This window comes from Lissotriton vulgaris, chromosome 6 (assembly GCF_964263255.1).
Source record: "Lissotriton vulgaris chromosome 6, aLisVul1.2, whole genome shotgun sequence".
Classification (NCBI taxonomy): Eukaryota; Metazoa; Chordata; class Amphibia; order Caudata; family Salamandridae; genus Lissotriton; species Lissotriton vulgaris.
The window spans coordinates 307,983,334-308,005,797 of NC_141694.1; the positions used below are offsets into that span (position 1 = coordinate 307,983,334).

The 22,464-nt window shown below is 47.7% G+C and overlaps 1 protein-coding gene across 1 annotated transcript in view; it reads right to left on the reverse strand.

The window, feature by feature from the left end:
• GREB1 (growth regulating estrogen receptor binding 1) overlaps window positions 1-22,464 on the reverse strand; it is a 612,299-nt gene that overhangs the window by 447,268 nt on the left and 142,567 nt on the right. Inside the window, exon 2 of the mRNA XM_086926326.1 lies at window positions 14,579-14,735. Coding sequence (XP_086782452.1) covers window positions 14,579-14,735 — 157 coding nt within the window. The remainder of the gene's footprint in view (window positions 1-14,578; window positions 14,736-22,464) is intronic.

Sequence of the window (22,464 nt, forward strand, 5' to 3'; positions counted from 1 at the left end):
CGCGCAAGGGACAGCAGCCCTGGTGAGATATAGAGCCCTCCGATAACATTTGTACGCCACCGCTAAGAGGAGCGGTGCTGGGCGCGCAATGTCAGCAGCAGGGTGAAAGAGTCTGGCTATTCGTTCCAGCCAATACGGCGACAGTCTTGTAGCCATATTGTCCCTACCACTATCTACCAGCCAGCAAGCGACCCATTGCAGCTGAGCGGCAAGGTAGTAGTGTTCGAAACAAGGAGCAGCCAGACCTCCCTGATTCGTCGGTAGAAATAACTTCGCTAGTGCCAGTCTATATTGAGCGGTGCCCCAGATAAAGTCCGGCAACATCCTAGTGAGCATGTTAAAAAAGGCCGCCAGAATAAATAGGGGGAAATTAACGAAGTAGTACAGGAGACGGGGAGCATGACCATTTTAACGAGCACCACCCTGCCTGTAGTTGTCAGCGGAAGTGTGCTCCAGAAGCGCTCCTACGATTTTAGAGCTTTGACTGCCCTCCCCAGGTTCCCATAGAAGAAATCAGTTGGTTTGCGGTAGATCTGTATCCCCAGATGGCGCGAAGGTATCCTCCCTCCATTGGACCCTTGTATCGCCCAGAAAGTACCCCGGGTCAGTGTTTTCCTTCCCAAAAGCATAAAGGCAGGATTTACCTGAATTCACTGCAGCAGTTGGGCCAGTTGTCCAGGTATTTGCCCCACGTCGCTGACATACACAAGCAGATCATCAGCGTAGAGCGACACTTGATGGACCGCGTCCCCCAGCGGTATGCCATCCCCCAGATTTGCTCGTATAGCAACGGCTAGGAGCTCAATTGCCAGCGCGAACAGTAACGGTGACAGGGGGCACCCCTGCCTAGTACCTCGACCCACAGCTATAGCATCGGAGACGTAGGGGCCTAGCAGTACTCGGACTGTGGGGTTTTTGTACAGTAAGTCGACCATTTGGAGGAACCCCATGTCCAACCCGTATCGTAACAGCACCTCCGACAGATAGCCCCATTCTAAGCAGTCGAATGCCTTCTCCAGGTCGAGGATGAGTCATCCCGCCCTGGGCCACTCATGTGCGGCTTCGGCTGCCACCCTAAAGTACCTCCGTAGGTTCAGCGAAGTGCACCGCGCAGGGACGAACCCATTCTGGTCAGCATGGACCAGGTGGGGAACCACCGGTGCCAACCGTTCCACCAGTACTTTTGCGAGTATTTTGTAATCTACATTAAGCATCGCCAGGGGTCTATATGATCCTAGAGCTGTGGGGTCTCTGTCTGGTTTGGGCAGGGATACCAGGTATGCCTCCAGCATCGAAGGAGGTAACAACTGATCCTCTACCGCCGTGCTATACAACGTATGGAGTAATGGCGCCAGGGACTCACAGTATGCTTTGTAGTACTCAGAAGGTAAGCTGATCGCCTCCTCAATTTCCTCTAAGGCGAGAGGCTCATTAAGCGCCTCCTTATGTTCCTCTGAGGCTGTGGGCAGGTGGATAGAGTCCAGGCATCTCTCCAGAAGATGCCTGGGGCCAATTCCTCTGGCTCTGTATAATTGCATGTAGTGATCGGTTAGGGCTCGGTGGATCTCGTGCTGTGTATAGACCAGTATCCCCTCCGCCGTGCGAAGTGCTCCTATTGGGGCAAGACTTCCCTCCTGTCGCAGCAGCCAGGCCAATAGGCGGCCCCCTCTGTCCGCCCTGGCATGGATTCGGGCTGTGTGCGCCGTGTAATTATGGCATCGCAGATGTCCCAGAAGTTCTGCATGCTGGTCGCGGAGGTCCCCCAGTCTACCAGCATGTCTGCCCCCCCTTCTCCTTCATGCTCATATTATAGTAGCTCGGCTTCTAATCGTGCAAGGGAGGCTGATAGCGTCTTAAGAATATTCCAAGTGGCTCCAAGGCAGTGCCCCCTGATAGCCACTTTGTGGGCGTCCCATTCAACAAATGCGCTGCTCGCCGTCCCTTCATTAATGTCGAAATACGTTAGAATAGCCGTTCCGAGGGAAGAGTGAAACTCTAAGTCCTCCAGTGAGCACGACAGGAGTAGCCATGTGGGTACAGATGGGCGGTCCGCCTCCCAGCTGATCTGGAACCACAGGGGGTTATGATCAGAGTGCGTCCGCCCCAGGTATTCTGATTGCGCAATAAGCGGGCGCAAAGACTGGGAACCCACCATCCTGTCCAAACGGACATCCAGATCATGGACTGCTGAATAATAGGAGTAGATTCTTTCAGTTGGGTGGAAGATGCGCCACAAGTCTTGTAGCACCCAGTTAGAGAGCCAGTCCCCAAGCGCCTGCGCGTTGGACACCGCCGTTGTCGTGCGGAAAGGGGGAAGGATCTGTCCAAGTGAACGTCCAGCACCATATTAAAATCCCCGCCAAGCAGCTAAGGGAGCCCAGCATAGGGGGTCAAGACCTGTGAAAGCTGAGTTAGAAAGGACGGCTGGTCTACATTAGGGGCATAAAACGATTCCAGTAACAGCACTTGACCATTCAATTCCCCCACATTAGAGTATATCTGCCCTCGTGCCTGCTCGTACCCAGATCAGTGTACCCCGCACATGCGCTGAAAAAGTGGTGCCCTATATTTGTCCCCACCAAAGCCACAAAGCCGGTCAAGCTTTGTCTGGGTCATGTGTTTTTCCTGAAAAAGGAAGATACCCACTGAGTGCCCCTGGACATAGGAGAAGTTATAGTAACGCTTCGATGGTGTGTGCATGCCGCGTATATTCTAGGTCGCAATGTTAGTATGTGTCATCGTTAATCTGGTTAGTAGTAGACCCTAGGTGAATGCAGCATTGGGCGGCAAGTTGCCCCCTGGCGTTGCGCATGCGCCTCTTTGGGCCCTGATGACACCCCTAATACGCAGTGTAGCTTAACGGCATGTGTGGAGAAATAGGTAAAACAAAACAAATCTCTACTTGCATAAGTTGACCATGTCTGAGCTCAAGCAGCATCAAAATATCACATAATCTGGTCAGCAGTCTGTGGAGTCACCAGTGGTAGGTTCAAGTCCTCAGAGATTACAGTGGACGTAGATGATGCGCCACTAGTTCCCAGAGCACTTCATATGTAGGCCTCCATGCGGTCTCTGCTATGCACAGTCCCAAGTGTTGCCACCACCTCCAGAGCTTCCCGACGCTCTATCCTGATTTTCTACGGGCTGGGCGCTACTGGGCCCAGCCTTTAAGATAGTGCGTCCCTCGCCGCCTTCGTTGTCGGGGTCTCCTCTCCATCAGGCTCCCAGTATCTGAACCCAGACGTAGTGTTCCTGTCCACAGCCCGACTCCTCCAGCCAGTACCACACCTACACTGGGGAGTCGAAGAATCGGGTCCCCTCTTTCGTGACCACTCTCAGCCGAGCCGGGAACAGCAGGGAGTAAGGCAACTCCAGCTCCCTAAGTTGACGCTTCACCACTATGTAGTTGCTTCTATGTCGCTGCACAGTTGCAGTATAGTCCGGGAAGAACATGCCTCGACTGCTTCCCACATTAAGATCACATGACTTCTGTGTTTCACGCAGCACTACATCCCTGTCCTGGTAATTGAAGAGTTTGAAGAGGAACGGTCGGGGTCTGGCTCTCAGCTTGGGCTTCTGCGCCGGCATCCTGTGCACTCTCTCCACAAAAAACTGCTGCAACAACGCCCCCTGGGGCGAAAGATCACGCAGCCAGCGCTCGACACACTGCTCCAGGTGTCTGCCCTCCTCCCCCTCTGGAAGGCCCACCACGCGAATGTTGTTGCGGTGAGAGCGCCATTCCGCATCGTCTATTCAGTCTTCAAGCGCATGTACCCGGTCAATCATATTTTGTAGTGCTGCAGTGTGACTCTGGGTGACGGGCTAAAGCTCTTGGATTGCTTGGCCATGTACCGCGACCTTTTCGGCCAGCTTACGATGATCTGCATGAAGGAGGGTGAAATGCATGTTTCCAGGGATTCCTTGGTCTGCTCTAAGCTGGTGCCAATCCTCTCTACTGCTGCAAGCACAGATTCCATCTTAGCCGTGAGAGCCGCCGCCTGTGGTTCCATGTCTCCACCTTGGCGCACCTGTGGGGGTCCAGGCTTCCTGCAAGTGCCTGTCCTTGCTGCGACTTGTCCCGTAGCCTGCCCTTCATGAGCTGTTGGCATTCGCAGGCAGCCTGCAGTGCATGGGAGCCCCACCGGCAGCAGGCCACCGAACCAGGGCCTCCGGGGTCCACCTGCAGTCAAAAGTTCTTCGTGACACCTGGCCAGCAAAGCAATCAGTGGACAATCCTCCCTGTGGGCGACACTGTGGATTCTACGGCCAGTTTCTCAGTGGGCTGACTGTCTGTCCCCGTGATGTGGAGGAAATCTGCCCACGCCGCGCCAGCTACAGGCACCGGGGGTATCACCTGCGGGCCGTACCGTGTAGCCTGCTACCCCTCCTTGTTGCAGGGATCCCTTGGCTCCTCCGCACTGGCCCAGGGGCGCCTCACTGTTATCCCTATGGCTCTAGTGCACTCTCTGTTGCGACCATTCGTGTTTTGCACAATAAGTGTCCGGTGTAATCAGCACAGGCACGGCGCGGCCCCACCAACAGCACCAGGTCGGTGTCCGGCTGTACCACTGAAGGCCACCGATCCACTGGACACCGCCTCCCCGGAGCACACCTGTTGCGCGTTGCAGAGTCCCTCTTAAGCTGCACCAGATAGCGCTCTGGCCTTCCCCTCCGTACCAATGCCACAAGTCTGTTTTCCGCAGGGGTCACGTTCCTAGCCCCACAAGCAGGCGCCACCCGCCTGACAGTACACTGGCTTGCTGTTAATCGGCAGTCCCTGGGCTCCATTGTTGCTGTGCAGGGGCCCAGCACCACTACGAGCTCTACTTTGCAGTGTCTCGCCAGCGCCTCACCACCTATCTCGAGAGGCGCCCCTGCACCCGGGCCTGCCTCTTGTGCTAGGGGCGCACCACACAAAATGGCTAAGCCCCAAAAATGGCACCCATGCACCACCGCACCAGTGTCCGGGCTCCCCGGCCTCTGCAGCAATTACCGTCTACTCCCAGCCGATGTCTGCCTTCTCAGGATACACCATGCTCCCCGTCCCCCCAGCGTCCTTCACGCTAGGTTACAGCTCTATGGGTTTGTCCATATGATATGTACCAGCGTACCTGATTGCACAGTCCGCGGCACTCCGCCAATTATATGTGCCAGCGGGGGCCGACATTCAACGTTGCCCTGATGAGCGCAAATCCGTGGTAACGTCCTTCCAGATGCATGCCTCGCCTGTCTGCTGTAGCCGGAGGTCACCCCAGGTGCCGATCTTTCCCAAGTTTTATTTTGCCCCAGATGCCCAGCTAGGGGGATGTCATGAGCCAAAGTTCAGAGGAACTCCCTGTACTTCTGTGGCACTACCACTCTCCTAGTGGCTCCAGGAGTGGAGTTTCTTGCCTCAGCATACAGTAATCCCTCTTCCCAATAAGCTCTGTGGGTACCACTGACATCTCCCTGTGCTTCTGAAACAGCTTGCTGCCTCATGCTTTCAAGAGTGGGACAGTCTTTGCTACCCTGGCACAGCTCTTCCCTAGTGGGTCCCCCTGGGTCCAGGAGAACCTGGCAAGGCTCAAGCTCCATGGGCTCAGTTCCCTCTAAGGTTTCCAAGTCCTCTGCCTGGGACTTGGAAACCCTAGGTCATTTCCAAGCAGACTTCTGAGAGAAAACTACCTGTTTCAGGCAGTAACGAACCCCACCCCCCTCCCCCGACCGCCAGCCTAATGTCACCATAGCCATAGGATGAATAGTGGTAACACTGTCAGCATTGGTGACTGGGGGAGACATTTCCCAATCAGGTATTGCTCTGGGGAAACCAGTGTATTTCTCACCATAGTGACACTGGCACCTGTATCCCTCAGGGCTTCTATCCTAATTCCATTAATGTAAGGGTATTGCAAATACTTTTTCAAGTTGGGTGGCCACACAGCTACAGTGGCAAACTCCACTTCCCCCAAGGAAACTAGACTTGCTTGAGTATATTCTCAGATTTGTTCTGGGCACTCCTCTGATCCCATTTGTAGACTTGCTGCCCCAGGAGTAGCTGTACTGGGCGCCTTAGGGGCCTTGTTGTGGGGGCAATTTTGGTCTACAGTCTTCTTGCAGTTGTTACAATAGGCCTTGGAGGGATCAAAGTTCGTCCCCCTATAGGGCTGAGGCACAGGGGCGGATTGCACTGCGGGCACTCGGGCAATGGCCGATGGGCCGGTGTTCCAGTGCCCTCTGTGGGACGTTTTTTTTTCTCCCCTTTTCCAGTCCACAGAGAGTGCTCTCTGTGGACTGGGAAAGGGGAGAAAAAACCGTCCTACAGAGGGCACAAGACAGAGAAAGGAAAGCAGCTTCACTGTGCGGCCGTATAGCGATTATCAGCTGTGGCCTCCTTCACCCCCTGCCCTGAACAGCAATCACGCAGAGGGTTGGTTGGGGAGGGCTGATTGTTTGCAAGAATCGGCCTCCCTGGGGGCCAGGTGTTGCTCAGTCCTTTGAGCCATTTTCACATCGGCCCCCTAGGGGCCCACGCAGCCCAGAAATAGTGTTTGTTTTAACACCTCGCCCACAGCCCTTCGCATGCAGGGTATAGTGGGTGAGTAAGAGAGGAAGAATGGGCCTCCTTGTGGGGGCCAGGTGATGTTTGGAACTCTCACAATTTCACCTCAGCCTGGATAACCCAGCAGCTTTTTTGTGCTCCGCTGCCAGGACATTGCCCTGAGGCCATGGAGGGCTGGAGGGCTGATTAATTTACTAATAGCAGTGGCCTCACTGCTATTCATTTGCTCCTGCTCTGGAGGGCTGGGGAGGGCTGAGTAGGTTAGTAATAGCAGGGTCCTCGCTGCTTTTCAGGTGCTCCTGCGCTGGAGGGCTAGAATAATTTTGCAACGGAAAGGGGCCTTTCTGTTTTATTAGTTGCTCAGTTTTTTTGGCCATTGTCACCTTGGCCCTGTGGCCTTCGCAAGAACAGTATCCCCCCACTTACATTCCTTGTGTGTGCATAGGCATATATGGCCTGATGCCAGAGTTGCAGAGATGGGGAATCATGTTTGAGTCCCAGCGTCTGCTTAACACCTTGTGATTATGGGCAGATCACTTCATCACCCAGGCCCTTAAATAAAAAAATCTGATCTTGAGTACTGTAATTGGTGCTCATGAATAGAACTCAGGTCTGGTTTTCCTATGTTGTGGATTTCTGATTTATGTGATGATTAGAGTCACGACATAGCTTGTTGGGAAAGAGTATCTAACGACATTGTGCAGGGTGTTAAGACTGCAAGTAAGTATTCGGTTTTCAGAACTGCAGTGCTCCAAGCCTTTACCAATGTTACTGGCTCTGTAAGCTTTAAAATGCTTAATTTACTAACATTTCTCAACAAATTAGACCTCAAAGAGTAACCAAATGGTACTTCATGAAAGGGCACGCCCCTTGAATGTGGGCCATGTGTCTTGAATGTGTGCCACGCCCCTTGAATGTGGGCCACTCCCCTTCAATGTGGGCTACGCCCCTTGAAGGTGGGCCACGCCCCTTGATTGTGGGCCACACCCTGCAAATTTGGGCCACTTTTTTCGTCAGTGCCCGGGCCAAATTGTGATCCCAATCCGACCCTGCTGAGGCACATAAGGAGTCGTTTGGGACCCACCCACCTGTGCAGGTTTTTGGGTCCCTTTAGAAGACTCAGACTTATAGGCGCACTCCCGCGGAATAAAACCCCTGGAACGGATGGCCTCCCGGCTGAATTCTATGGGGCCTTTATTGATCTACTAGCCCCACGCCTACATGTGGTGTACCAGGAAACGTTACGAACACGGGAACTGCCGCAATCGTCGCTACAGGCCCTAATAGTGTCACTACTGAAACCGGGCAGGAACGGCTTGCACCTGGCTAACTACAGGCCTCTGTCCGTATTAAATACAGATTATAAAATATTGAGTAAAATCCTCGCGACGAGGCTAGTACAGTATATTCCGCAACTGATACACCCCGACCAATGTGGCTTCGTACCTGGCAGGAGCACGGCTATGAACCTGCGGAGGCTTAGCCAACTCATGCTCTGCGAACAAGCACCGGCGGGAACGGAGGGCTGTATTTCCCTAGATCTGAAGCAAGCATTTGATTCCCTCAGATGGGATTATATGTTTGTGACATTCGTGAACTTCGGGATACCGCCCGAATATATTACCTGGGTCCAGTTGTTGTATACCCGCCCAACGGCCAGGGCCCGCACAAACAGATGCATTTTGGCGCAACTGGACATAGTGAAGGGAACAAGGCAGGGATGCCCGCTGTCCCCGCTATTATTTATCTTGGCGCTAGAGCCATTGCTCTGCAAACTCCGTAGATCGGCGCACCACAGGGGCATATGTAGAGATGGGGCGATTCATGTGGTATCGGCCTATGCAGATGATATTATCCTATACTTACGAGATCTGAGGGGGGATTTGGACCCTGTCCCTGAAATCTTCGAAAACTTCCGAACACTATCGGGACTTACCATTAGCGAACCTAAGTCCTAAGGGTTCTGCTGTTCCACTTCAGGGGCGACTGCCCAACTGCCCTACGCGCCGCACACTTTCCAGGTGGCGGAGACAACTTTCCGCTACCTGGGGATACAGGTATACAGAGGTACAAGGGATATGCTTGATGGCAACCTGGGCTGGGCATCCGCAGCGCTGAAATCGCAGGTACAATTCTGGACCGCGTTGCCTCTATCGGTAGCGGGCAGGGTGGCCATCTCTAAGATGGTAGTACTGCCCCGCCTGCTTTACTACTTCACGAGCCTGCCGTTCATGGTCCCTGCTTCCATGTTTAAGACTCTAAATACCTTACTAACGGAGCTGGTGTGGGGGTCGGGGAGACGACGCATTAGCCTAACTAAACTACAGCTCCCCACCGCGCCGGGCGGTATGGGGGTCCCGGATTTACAAGCGTACAACTACGCCAGTCAGCTGCAATGGCTGGCCTACTGGTTGGCGGGCGCAACTTGCATGAAATAGACATGTAAGAAGCAGACTGGAATAGGGGGAAGATCCACACCCTGTTACTGCCAAGGGCGGAAGTTCCAAGGTCAACGCCCCCCTTGCTTAGACTCGCGATTAACTACTGGAGGAAGGCGGTGAAATACACGTCCCCTACGTCCTCCTATGCCCCCACGATACCACTATTAGGAATCCCTGTAGGACCGAGACCACTATCGAGTCAAATACTCACTGCATGGCACGATGCGGGAGTGTCACAGGTTGGGGATTTGTTTGCGGATGGCCGGGTTATGTCCTTCGAGGACTTTTGGAACACGCATCACACCCCGGGAGGGCTGTTTCTCTTACATGCCGGGGTGCGTCGTTATATAGCACAGACATGGGCGCCGAACGGAGAAGAACCGCTCACGAACCCGCTGCTAACAATGCAGTACCTAATGGGATCGGGCAGTCACCTGACGAAATGGATAACGAATGGTATACGAGATGGAAGGTCAGTCTCATTGCAGCCATTGCGAGACAAATGGGAAGGCGATCTAAGGAGACCGGACAGGGACAAGGAATGGGAGCAAATTCTCAAGTTCCCGAGGAAGGTGTCGAGAAACCCGAAATTTAAATTCATACAGCTTATGATACTACATAGGGCATACCTGACACCCCACCGCCTACACACAATGTTCCCCAACACGGCTGGCACATGCCCCCGGTGCGGCGCGGACGATGCGCGACTAATACATATGTTATGGGATTGCCCGAAACTGGGATACTATTGGAAGACAGTTCATGATGCCTTAGTCTGACTGGCTCCTTCCAAACCATATGCTGCCTTAGAGTATACCATAATGGGGCTGGGTCCTGTAGAATGGGAAAAAAGCGTAGCTACACGTTTCACTGATCTAGCCTTGCTACTTGCTAAACGCACCATAACAATGAAATGGAAGTCGATTAGACCACCAGATCCAGAGATGTGGAGGGCAGAGGTGGTGCGTTGGGGGAAGGCTAAGGGCAGTACATTGCAGCGCGAAGAGTGTAGGGGACTCAGGAAGACCCTAATATCCTTAGATTGTAACACTCTACTGGGGTCCTTTGAGGCAGGTGACGACGCTGCGTCTGACGATTCAACTACCGATAACTAGGAGTAAGGTGATGTGCTTGAAGCGTATGGAGCTCCCTCTATGATTATGGCCAACCCATACTATGGATGTTGTGAGTAGTTCTAGGTGCAAAGAACGGAATCAATATATGCATAGAACTGTATATAGTCCTTTGTAAGGTTACAACAGGATAACAACAGTGAACTGATTATACTAGACTAGGCCGAGTACCACAAATGACTATTGTGACTAAATGTAAGTGCCAAAGGAGGGAGGGAGAGGGTGGGGGGTGTTTAGTTGGGAATAACTGGGGCCATATAAAAATGAAAATGTTTAATCACTGAACAGATACGACTAATATGTAAGAACTGCGAAATGTGAAAACTATGATGATGTCAAACCTACTATGACCGCTCTTACTTATTCTGCCAATAAAAAGATTTTCAAAAAACAAAAACAAAAAATAGAAGACTCAGACTTTTTATCTTGGGGATTCTCATCACCTTTCCCCTGGAGAGGTTTTATAACCACCTTCTTTTGGTCACCCCCAGTGGTTGTCCTTGTCACCCTAGCCTTGACCTAATGGTCTGCCTTATTTCCCAATTCTTGGGGAGAAATTAGACCTAGGTCTACCAAATGCTGATGCAACTTTTCATTTAGCAGTTACTTAAGATATGTTTCTTCATAAGATAACGAACCATCCAGTGTCTTTACTGAGTAGTCTACGAAGTCTATCCAGGATTGGGACTGAGTTTTGTGAGCCCCCCTGAATCTAATTCTGTACTCCTCAGTAGTGAGTCCAAATCCCTAAATCATAGTGTTCTTCATGAGGTCATAGGACCCTGCATCTGGCTCAGAGAGGGTCAGAAGCCTGTCTCTGCAGTTACCAGAGAACAGTTCCCACAGGAGTGCCCCCAAAGAGGTTTCTTTACTCTTCTTATTTCACAAGCCCTTTCAAAGGCTGTGAACCACTTGGTGATGTCATCACCTTCCTCAAATTTAGGGACAATCCCTTTGAGGATTTTAGGATCAGAATTATCTTCTCTATCCTTATTGGTATTATTGCTGCCACCATTGATGGGTGCTAAACCCATCTCTTTCCTTTCTTTCTCTAGAGCCAGAAGTCTAGACTCTAGGTGTATTCTTTTGGCCTGCTTTGCTAAAAAGCTGTCCTCCTCACTGGGGATATTCCCAATGTTTTCTCTGTGTGAGGTCTAGGATCCCAGAGATTGATTCTTGGAGTAAAGGGTATGGGGGCCCTCTCCTCCCTAGAGATGACTTGGGGGGGGGGGGGGGATTTTCCTCCTCCTCTTACATCTCTCCCCCTTCTGACTGGTCATCACCATGTTCAGAGGGGTGGCCTTTAGCATACTCGGCCAGGAGCTCCTGAAGCCCTTGTTTGTCTGGATGCAGGCCCATTGTTATATTTTTAATTGTGCATAAGAACCTCAATTCCTTGAAAGACAAGTGTAAATAAGGTGTGAGGTCGAACTCCTCAACCAGGTCCATGGTGTCATCTTCACTAATAGCTGAGTTCTGTTGAGACATTCTAACCTGACAGTTCTAACCCTCTACCCTTGACTATAGTGACTTTTATTTTTCTAGAATTCTATTGGGACTTTAAGCAAGGCCTTGACAAGACTTTTAGTATTTTGGAAAACCCAATTTCAGAATTCTAAAGGCAATTTATGAGTTCTGTTGTGTGATAAGATGGTAACCAAGTAGTACAACAAATGCAAGTTTGTATCCCACCTCTGATCCACCAATGTATGAAAGTGGCTATATACTGGACCAAAGTAAGGTACAGTGTGTATAAAGTCCCCAGTCCCCAGAGGTATGGCAGAGGTATGGCAGAGGTTAAAGTTAGATATAACCTTACTCTCTAAAGTGGAAGTTTGGTCGAGCAGTCAAGCAGTATCAGAGGACAGTGTAAAGCATTTGTTGTACACACTCAGTCAGCAAAAGGTTTCACACACTCAAGAACTGGACTCTAGGCCAATTGTTTTTATAACAAAGGATATAGTTGTTTTATTTTAGAACCAACATGTATCAAAATATACTTTTCTCAATATGAGTGACTTTAGGTAATTACTTTGCAGAAAGGCAATAGACTTTGTAAGTACAATAGCTAAAGTAGTTGCAATAGGCAACTCAATTTTAAACACAATTTAACATTGAGCTTAATGGGTTTTTCTACATACATGCAGTTGAATACTGTAAGGATTACTTTTCTAACCACAGGACTGGATCCTGGATTCAGTCCCAGCAGCTAAGCTGTAAACAGTTAAGTAAAAGTGTTTTGGTTACAGTGGTGATTTTTAAAGAATATAAATGCATTTTCAAAGTTGACACTTTTCAGGGAAAACCAAGCAATGTTATCCTATGGAAGGAATTTCAAGTCACAGGTAAAGTAGGTTCTCATTACTTTTGTAATCCAGTGCTGGACTCCTAGGTTAGGCACTGGGACTTCTACCTAAGACAGGTAAGTAATTACGGTTACCAACAGGCATGTAATTCAGTCCTGCTAGGACGCCCCTCGCCATCTATAATCCTCTAAATCTGCACTTAGCACACTCAAATAGCAGCATCTGTCAGAAAATGTTCCGTTTATTGGGATTCATCTATCATTTGTGTGCTTTTTTTTAATTATTTTTAATCAGTGATAGAGTTTACACTGGTCATTACAAATATAAATTTCTACAGTCCTGAAGATGGTCTCACAGACTAACACTTAGGAGACCGAAACGTCGACCAGCACCTTTTTCCTTTTTATTTATCAGATTGAAAAATTAGGAAAGGTGACATCTGGACCTACAGAGTTATATATTTGTTTACGATTTCTACACCTGTAGGTCTGCCTTTATATATATTTGTATTGTAAAATTGATTACCTTTTAACTGAATGATAAATTCAATATTTTCCTATACACCTGCCTTATGTTTGTTCTTTTATGTTTATTTCATGTTGTGTAACAGTTTGTGTATGTTTACTTGATCAGTAGAAAAAGTACTATTTTGGATTGAGTCCATCAGAGGACCATTGAATTGTCCTTATAAGCCTCTTTAAATCATTTTAAAAAACTTATTTGTGAAAACAAATTCCCTTGAAGGCACTTTTTACCCTTCTATATATTCTTACCCAAGCCCTCAAGGGTATATTGGGTTGCTCACTGATACAAATCTTCTGGTTGACAAATGGCAAATGTATCTTCACGCCTCCAACTCCAGGAGCAGGCCTGCCCACCCTTCTCCCCTGCAGGGAGGCCGGCCTGGTTCTTTGTAGATTTGTTTAATACTTGGTCAAATCTCTGCTCTTTATGGAAGTTTTGTTGTTGGAAGCAAGGCACACTAGCGAGGAACCACAACACCCCCGAGCCTTACAAGGAAGGGGTAGAACTCTCTAAAAGGTATCTCTCCGATTAGTAGAGAAAAGGTGTTGCAAGAGAGCCCTTTGTTGAGGTCTCCAATAGGAATCTTTCATTGTCCTAAGCCAAATTTTCTCTCCAGTGCCTGTTAGGTTTGCTCCATTTCAAAATTCAATTTCAAATGTATCAGATTTGATCAACACACACATTATTTTACCAGTAACTCTAAACAATCATTGGTCAAGCAATAACACACGAGTGCTCCAATCATTACTCAATCATCATTCGGCCTCCCCATCACTCGGCTCTGCTAAAGTGGACACTGAATCACCTCCCTTATACAATTCCAACTCATACTGGGCACCACTCTGTCTTCCTTATGCTTCAGGAGAATAGGTACACATGCCGGGCCAAGCACACACACATCACGGTTTAAATATTACACACCCACCAGTGGACAAGACTGAAATCCACAACCTATGACAACAAGCATTGAAAATGCAATAGGTCTCGCCGTTTATTAAGTTAAGGCCATTTGCTTTGCTATACAATACCATTAGCAAAGCAAATGGCTTTAACTTAACGAAAGGCGAGACCTGTTGCATTTTCAATGCTTGTTTATAATTTAACTAACAAAAAAATACACAAAATTACAAAAACAAGCATTTATTAAACAAACAAAAAAAGATTTAATATTTTATTTCATTCACAAACAAATACAAAAAAATTATCAAAATGTTCATCCTAATAGGAAGGTTGGAGCTTTTCTAAATTCAATTGAGGCCACTTGTTCTCTATACAATATTCGGTTTGATGCACGTGCACTGCTACCACGAATCAAGCTGAGGAACTTAAATATCACCCCTAATGTCAAAACCCTTCACATTTACAGAACGTTTTAAACTTTTTAGTAGTACAGTGTTTTTTTTATTTTATTTATATGCTATTTATTATTCTGTAGCTATTATGTAATATACTAAGCAGTCACAGACCCCTCCTGAGTAGGCTTAGCAGACTACCAGGGGGTCACCGGAGCACAGGTTACCAACCACTGTTCTTAAATACAGATTTTTTCGGGTGACTAACCCGGAACTTGGAAAACCAAACCGGGCCCGGCCCGCTTACCTGCAGCCCTGCACATATTCATGTTAAGAGCCCTACCTTCGAGTGATGACAGCTGCTGTTCGGCTTCCAAGTAAAGCTGCGAAAAAATCGGCCTGGGCACCAGGTTATTGGACCGGAGAGAGGCTTCAATGGAGTTATGCAAAACCTCTTCGAAACGCGTCGTCTTCAGCTGGCCGGCATATGAATTTCCCATCTGTCCAAGAGCAGGAAAAAAAAGAAGAAAATGACACGTTATATGTCGTCCTTCGTTCACAAAACCGTTCGACAATGTCAGGCTGACACCCCGAGCGCTGCCTGCTGCGTAGCAGGACGCGCTGTACAGAGAGAGGCCCGAGGAAACCGAGCGCTTCGGCGCTGCAGGAATTTACTGCCCGGAAAACCGCCTCAATAATTCACCACAGACTGCCGGGTCAGACCTATTCATCTTATTCAATCAAGCACTCCCGAGGGCAGCGTGCCCTGGCGCTACAGAACTGAAAGCAGCGCCAATACATTCATTTTCTGTGGAAAACAATAAATATTTCTCCTTGAGTTTAATCAGGGTGCCTGGAATTATGCGGCGGTGGAGGAAGAAATCACGAGGCAGGGTTAACTAAATTATGTGGCAACAAGGAACATTTTGAGGAATAAAATAGCTCATTTTGTTTGTGGCAGTATTCTCGATTTTAACCTTTTTTTTCTTCCAGTGTTAATACTATCTGGGCACAGGTTGCTACTCATTAGAATCAGTTTACTTAAATGTAGAAATCAGCTAAAGAAAAGCAACCTCTTATTGCGCCGCAAAGGGCCCGCGACTGAATAAGAGCACACTTGGCAGCTTTCATTTGGAAACATGGGAGCATATTTACAAGGGCTTTATCTTCGCTTTTTAAGCTTAAAAAGCCAAAAAAGTGGAGATAAAAATATTGCCCTATTTATAAAAGGGTGCTAACATGCATAATTGCATGTTAGCACCCTTTTGCACTACGCCTACCTTCATCTCTAATGAGATTCAAAGTGAACGTTACTGACATACTCTACATGTCAGGACATCAATAACGCGGCTTCGCGCTATCAGCAAGGATGCTTTAGCATTTTAGTAATGTTAGTTTTTGGAGAAAACTGCTGTTTTCTCGAAAAACTAACGTCTGCTAAATTCTTGACTTAGCCACCCCTAACATAGGGGGTGGATTGTGCTGATACGAGTCGTATCAGCAAGGTTATCGCCGTTTTGCAGGGAACATCGTTGGAAAACCAGGGATGTTCCCTGCAAAGGGAGCTAACCTCGCTATCTCTGGATTTTTTATCGCCCTGGAGTAACGCGGTGTTAATTACGCGCTACCAGGGTGATAAAAAGCAGGATAGCCTGCGATAATTTAATTATCGCTAAGCACGGCCAGCGATAATTATCGCAGGCCGTTGCTAATATGCCCCTTAGTTATGATCCATCTGAGCTAGATTTTGAAGGTGTTCCCACAAAATGTATAATTCCGAAGGCGCCAGTGACACATGGTACCAGACCTCCTGGAATTATAAACCTGTGCGAAATGAGGGTCGTAGTATGTGCACACATGCTCGATGAAGTACCATAAAATATAACACACTCTACAAAGTGAAAGCAGAGAAAGTAGTAAGAGCAACAAAGAAAGAAAAGTAGCAATCAACACAGGATACAGCCAAGGTCTGAAATACAAATATTCTTGATTAAAAAGTGAGTAAAGGTCAACTTTTACATAAAATGAAAAGAGCTGATTGTGAGTGGACTGGTTTGTTTTATCTTGTGTATACTTAAAGACAACCCTAACACTTGAACTGAGAGGACTCTAGATCAGCATCTTCAGAAAGTGCCTAAAAGCCCACCTCATCAGACAGTTCCTCAACTAAATTCACCCAAAATCAGTACACCCGAACCCCGGTGCAGATGGACTTGCTATTCTAATGCCCTACGAACTGTTATTCAAACCTTCTTATTTATTATCGTCCTACATTTACAGGCCATTGTGCCCAAACTCCGTGTTTTTACATGTAAAATGGAACATTATGTTTCATGTAAAGCACCCTATCACCTTAATGTACAGGAGCGCTCCAAACAAGCTAAATAAATATAAAAAATAAACAAAGTAAATGATGAAGTTGATACATCTTTGAGTCAGACTGCAGTGCAGGACTACATGGCCAGGCTTAGATTCAATTTGAGAGTTTGATTACAGCTGCAATGAGGCGACTACTAACTCCTAATAATTGAATCCACCATAAAGCAATACCACAATTAATCAACAGTTTAATAAAATCACTAGTTTTGGGTCCTGGCATAGCATGTTACTATCTGCAAAGTGCTTCAACGCGTCATTAGGTGTAGTAAGCGCTTTATAACCAGTGCTACTGGAATTGTGTGATTTTGCAGCTGGGGAGTTTTTCGCATAATTATGTATCTGCTGCATCCCCAGATAATTCATCATCTGCTGCATAAACTGCAGGTTTTAACTGGGACAAAAACTGTTTCTCGCTCACATGTATGAAAAGTTTATTAAAAATTGACCAATACTGTGTTGCTGCACAGTGGAAAGCCCTTCTTAAAGGTTGATTGGTCACTTTTCTGTTGCCTGTTGCAGTATGTGGGTGTAAAGCTGGTATTAATGAGGTGAAATCTTTGCCCAGACCGTGTTAACATGTATAACAATGACAAATTGATACAGTAATACTTTCACAAAATGTGCTGTATTATGCTGCACAATTTTCCATTTCTTGCTGCATAATTCACTCAATCCAGTCACATAATGTGGTCCTCCCCTGTCACATAATTCCAGTGTCCCTGTGTTTAATTGCAATACAATACAATTCACCAGGTACCCTGGAAGTGAGGCCTCAAGACTGAGTTGAAACATGGACTTTTCAGAGGATATGACTTAACGGCTAGAGCGGCCGACTTTGAAGCTAAAGAGTCAGATTTGAGTCTGGTGAGAGGCGCAAGCATCCTGCGATTCAGGGCAAATCTCTTAGGGCCTCATTTATGAGAAGTGTTGCATCGCTGCGGCAAAGCGGCGATGCATAACTTCTCAGTGCGTCCTCCTTGCGACACGAATGATGCGTCATATTTACTGGATGACGCATCATGGCGCAAGGAATGACAGATACGTCAGTATTTCTGATGTATCTGTCGGTCCAAAAGTGGCACACTGCTGGGGTGTGTCTAAAAACAGATGCAACTCCAGCAATATGTTCTTTCATGGGGCTTGGCCTGATTCACCCTTACGCCTGCCATGAGACAGGCATGAGGCAGGCGTAAGGTTTTGACGCATTGGCTTCCTAGAAGTGACGCAGGGAAATCTCATAGATTTCACTGCGCCACTCCTACGACCCTTTCTTGCAGGGGAACATCTACCCAGCATACATTATGCCTGACGCAGGTATAATGTAGCGTAGGGGTTTACGAAGTGGCACATCTGCCTAGATGCGTCACTTCATAAATATGGCACAACATGCCGCATTAATTACACCGCTGTAGCATCACAAAAATAGACCCAACGGCAGCTACCGAATCCCTCCCCTCCAGGACTCCGTGACCGGCCTCGTGGTTGCCAAGGCAATATTTCTGAAAATATTGTTGTGCTACCATAAGGCAGGTCATGGAGTCCTCGAGAGGCGGGATCCAGAGCAGACAAATCTGCTAAACAGGAGCTTTTTCCAATGAAAGGCCTCCGTTTCCAGAGGCCTGCCAATGGAAAAAAGGGGCGTGGCTTCACACCATACTGAAATCCCCTGTTCACAATATCTCTTTGCCTGCAGCAGGGCATGCCCTGCAATGCAGGCTTCGACCTAAAAATGAGAATGATGAGAGGTAGAGACATTGCATGGGTATAATTGCATAATTCTACCTGCCATGTGCTGCTCCAGACAAGGGTTAGCCAAAAGTAATTCACATTGGACTGCCCGTTTTGCGGCAAGGGCAAGACGGAGTTGCATCTATCTGTAATATCAGAGTGAGCAAAAAGCAATGCGCTACTCTGCAGACAAGAATGAATCGAGATACCCACATAGGCATTCCACTCGTCACTTATGTTCGCCTCCAGCTCTTTGTAAGGACATGCAGAGTACAATGCAAAAAGGGCAAGACGGGTGGTAGAATTTCTCCAGTCACTGGCTAGTGAACAGGATACATCTAGCACCTCCACCACCACCTTCTCAGAACATTCCTTCATGTGGGAAGACTCCATCCGAAGAAGGCCCTGCAAGAAAAAAGAATCCTGACTTCTCACTCCTGAGGAAACGACTCACACACTTTAAGTGCTTTTTGAATTAAAAGTTAAAAAAATTCATAACTCCTGTTCTCCTTTACCTATTCGGATGATCATTCATTTTTTGGGTTCATTACTGTAAAATTGCTGGTACTGTAGGAACATAGCACACTCTTCTCTGTGGACTGTCTGCTGCTTGTGCCATATCTACCAGAGGTTGACCTGTGTTTTGACCTAATCAGAGAGAGTTTTTGAGTTGGCAGGGGTGTCCTCCTCCCAAATTAATAGCCCGATTTCTGACACAGCCCTATTCAGATGTGGCCACAACAAGGGCCCGTGCAATTCTGTGAGGCAAAGTCAGAATGGAGAGAATTCCCTGAGGTTGTCTCAGATGCTGGGCAAAGCTCTTTATGATCCAGTGAATGGACGCTTAATAGTTGCTTTATTTGTCAACTCAGATTCTGTAGACTACAGCTGATCTCATGTTTCAAACCATTAAATTAGCATTTTAGTGCGTTGTAATTACAAACAAAGCACTTTTAAAGGCTACTCTTTGATGTAAAATATGTTTTTTACCCACGATGTAGCCATCTGAATTTTTAAGAACTATTATCAAATACTTTTCCAGGTTCTGTAGAACACACGGGTTTCCACACTCTTTAGTAAAGCTAACCATATCTAACCATTGCATGATGTTAATCCGCCTATTAAATGCTTTGCAACTGCACTCATTCTAATATTTCTAACTTTTGTTTGGGTGTTGTTATTCATATTGCGCATAGAAACAGGCCAGCAAGTAGGACAGTCATGCAAGAGTTTCCCTTTTTAGGGCTCGCCTGCTGATGCGCTTGCGCATAGCTGGCGAAGCTCTATAGTGGCTTATCCAGAGTTTAACCACTGGCGATTCCATGCAGTGCATGAGCGCTTTTTAGGTCATTGCGCAAGCGCAAGCCCTAAAAAGCGCGTGCACAATGCCACCAGCCGCCTGCCTGCCTGCCTCGCATTTCCACATCAAAGGCAGCCCAGCCTCCCTCCCACAAGCTTCTCAGCGTGCACTCTGCATTTCTCCTCCCAGCGCATTTCTCATCCCCTAATTATTCACGGCCGGCCGGCCGTACTTTCAGTTTCACGGCCGCCAGGCTGTGTCTCCTTTTATGCTCTCTGATGCTTGTTTTTTTTTTAACTTGTTATTAAATTGCATTCTGCGCCTGTAAACACTTTGCGGAAGAAATAAAAACATTACTTGGATAATCTGATATAAAAACAGGAAAAAAAAAAGAACAGAAATAGCTCTGAGTTAAAAAAAAAGAACAGGTTTGATTTAATCCAGTCTGTGAGAAAGAAATCCTGTCCTCTTGAAACTGAAAAATCTCTGATCAAGGGCTCAGCCGAACAAGAATGAATCTGTGACTTGCTGCAAATAATGTCTTTTGTTGAGGTTTCATTCAGTAATTCATATTGCTTTGAATCGTCTTAAGTGTGTCAAACAGGAAGTGTGTTGCACTTGGCGCATGTGAGCCTGGCTTGCCCTTACCGTGGCGTGTGCTGGAAAGCTTGTGCAGCTGCGATTTGATTCAGTTCTATAGGAAGCGTTACGTGCTGGTTTCCTTTTTTGTCTTTTTGAAGTATTGTGTCTGCATTGTTTCAGAGTCCGTTTTTGTGGCTGTGGAGCATTTGTGTTTGTGCATTTGGGAACTCTGTTTGTGGGTGTGATGGTTTCTTGCTAATCATGCTGGAGTGCTAAAGATCATATTTTTTAATACGTGGATGGGTGTTTTGTTTTTAATATATGCAATCAGGGCAGTTGATCTCCAAATTGTCGCTTTAGTTTTGATGCGCCTTGGATGTCTTTGTGTGGACTTCACATGTCCCCTGACTTTCGGATTTTTTCCTCAATAGCTACAGAAATTGCAAATTGTTTTCGACCAAGACCCTTTTGCCAACTGCTTGATTGCTCTCAACGTGATAAAATGTCTTGCTCAATCACACCCTGTTGTTGTCAAGATTTTAAGAGGAAAAACGAGGTTCTTTGATTACTTCCCATCTCTATGTTGAAGTACAGGGACATTTCTCCTCTGCAGCCGCGCACCTGGGTTCAGTCACCATTTTCGTACTCTAACATTTATAGTGCGGACACTTATACAGCCCAGGATGGTGGTAATGCTTACAAGACTCCACACCGACACCCCTTAAAGGCACCTTACGTGCTACAACATGTGTCATCTAGGGACTAGGGCAGAAACCCCCCCTATACTGATGGAACTACATGAACTTGCCAGCCCACACAATATTCAAAACCAGCTGCATCATTTATAAAATCATCATGACTATCACCCGTTAACTCGTGGAAAAGCTCACCATCTCTGGTGGCTCTCGGTACACCCGTAGCCAGGCCACTATACCTCTCTCCCTTTCCCTCACTTCCCTCTCACTCTCTCCTCTCTCACCCTCTCCCTCTCTCCTCTCTCCCTCTCTTTACCTTCCCCCAGCTCTCCTTTTTCTCCCTCTCCCCATCTGCCTGCTCTCCTCTCTCTCTCCCTCCCCTCTCTCTCCCCTCCGTCCTTCGCTCTCGTCCTCCCCCTCTCTTCTTACCCTCCCACTCTCCCTCTACCCTCTACCCTCTCTCCCTTTCCCTCTCCCCCTTTCCCTCACTTCCCTCTCCTTCTCTCCCTTTCCCTCCTTTCCCTCTCCTCTCTCCCTGTCTCCGTCTCTCTCTCCTCTCTCCCCCTCCCTCTCTCCTCTCTCCCCCTCTCTCTCCTGTCTCCCCCTCTCTGTCCTCTCTCCCTCTCTTTACCCTCTCCTTTTTCTCCCTCTCCCCATCTCCCGCTCAGCACCACCACAGCACCACTCAGCACCACCACAGCATCACTCAGCACCACCACAGCATTACTCAGCACCACTACAGCATCACTCAGCACCACAACAGCACCACTCAGCACCACCACAGCACCACTCAGCGCCATCACAGAACCACCACAGCACCACTCAGCAACACCACAGCACCACTCAGCAACACCACAGCACCACTCAGCACCACCACAGCACCACTCAGCACCACCACAGCATCACTCAGCAACACCACAGCATCACTCAGCACCACTCCAGCATCACTCAGCACCACTCACCATCACCACATCATCACTCAGCATCACCCCAGCATCACTCAGCACTACCACAGCACTACTTAGCATCACCACATCATCATTCAGCGCTACCCCAGCATCACTCAGCACCACCACATTATCACTCAGCACCACCACATTATCACTCAGCGCCACCCCAGCATCACTCAGTGCCACCCCACCATCACTCAGCGCAACCACAGCATCACTCAGCGCAACCACAGCATCACTCAACGCAATCACCGCATCCCTCAGCACAACCACAGCATCACTCAGCGCAACAACAGCACCACTCAGCACCCCCACAGCATCACTGGTTCAAATATGTTCTTTCAATGTTTCAAGCTGTTTTCAAGCTTTCACGCTTTATTACAAATCACAAAAAGATGTTAATATTTCACTTCTGTTCTTTGATTTTCGTCACAATAAAAAACACTGAACATAATCTTCCCAAAAGTTATTTACAAAAATTTAGGCTATTGTCATTACAAATTAAATACATTATTTAAGTATTAATTATTTAAAAAAATTAAAAGCATTGTTATTTGTAATATCAATACATCTAAGTCACGTAAATACAAAATAT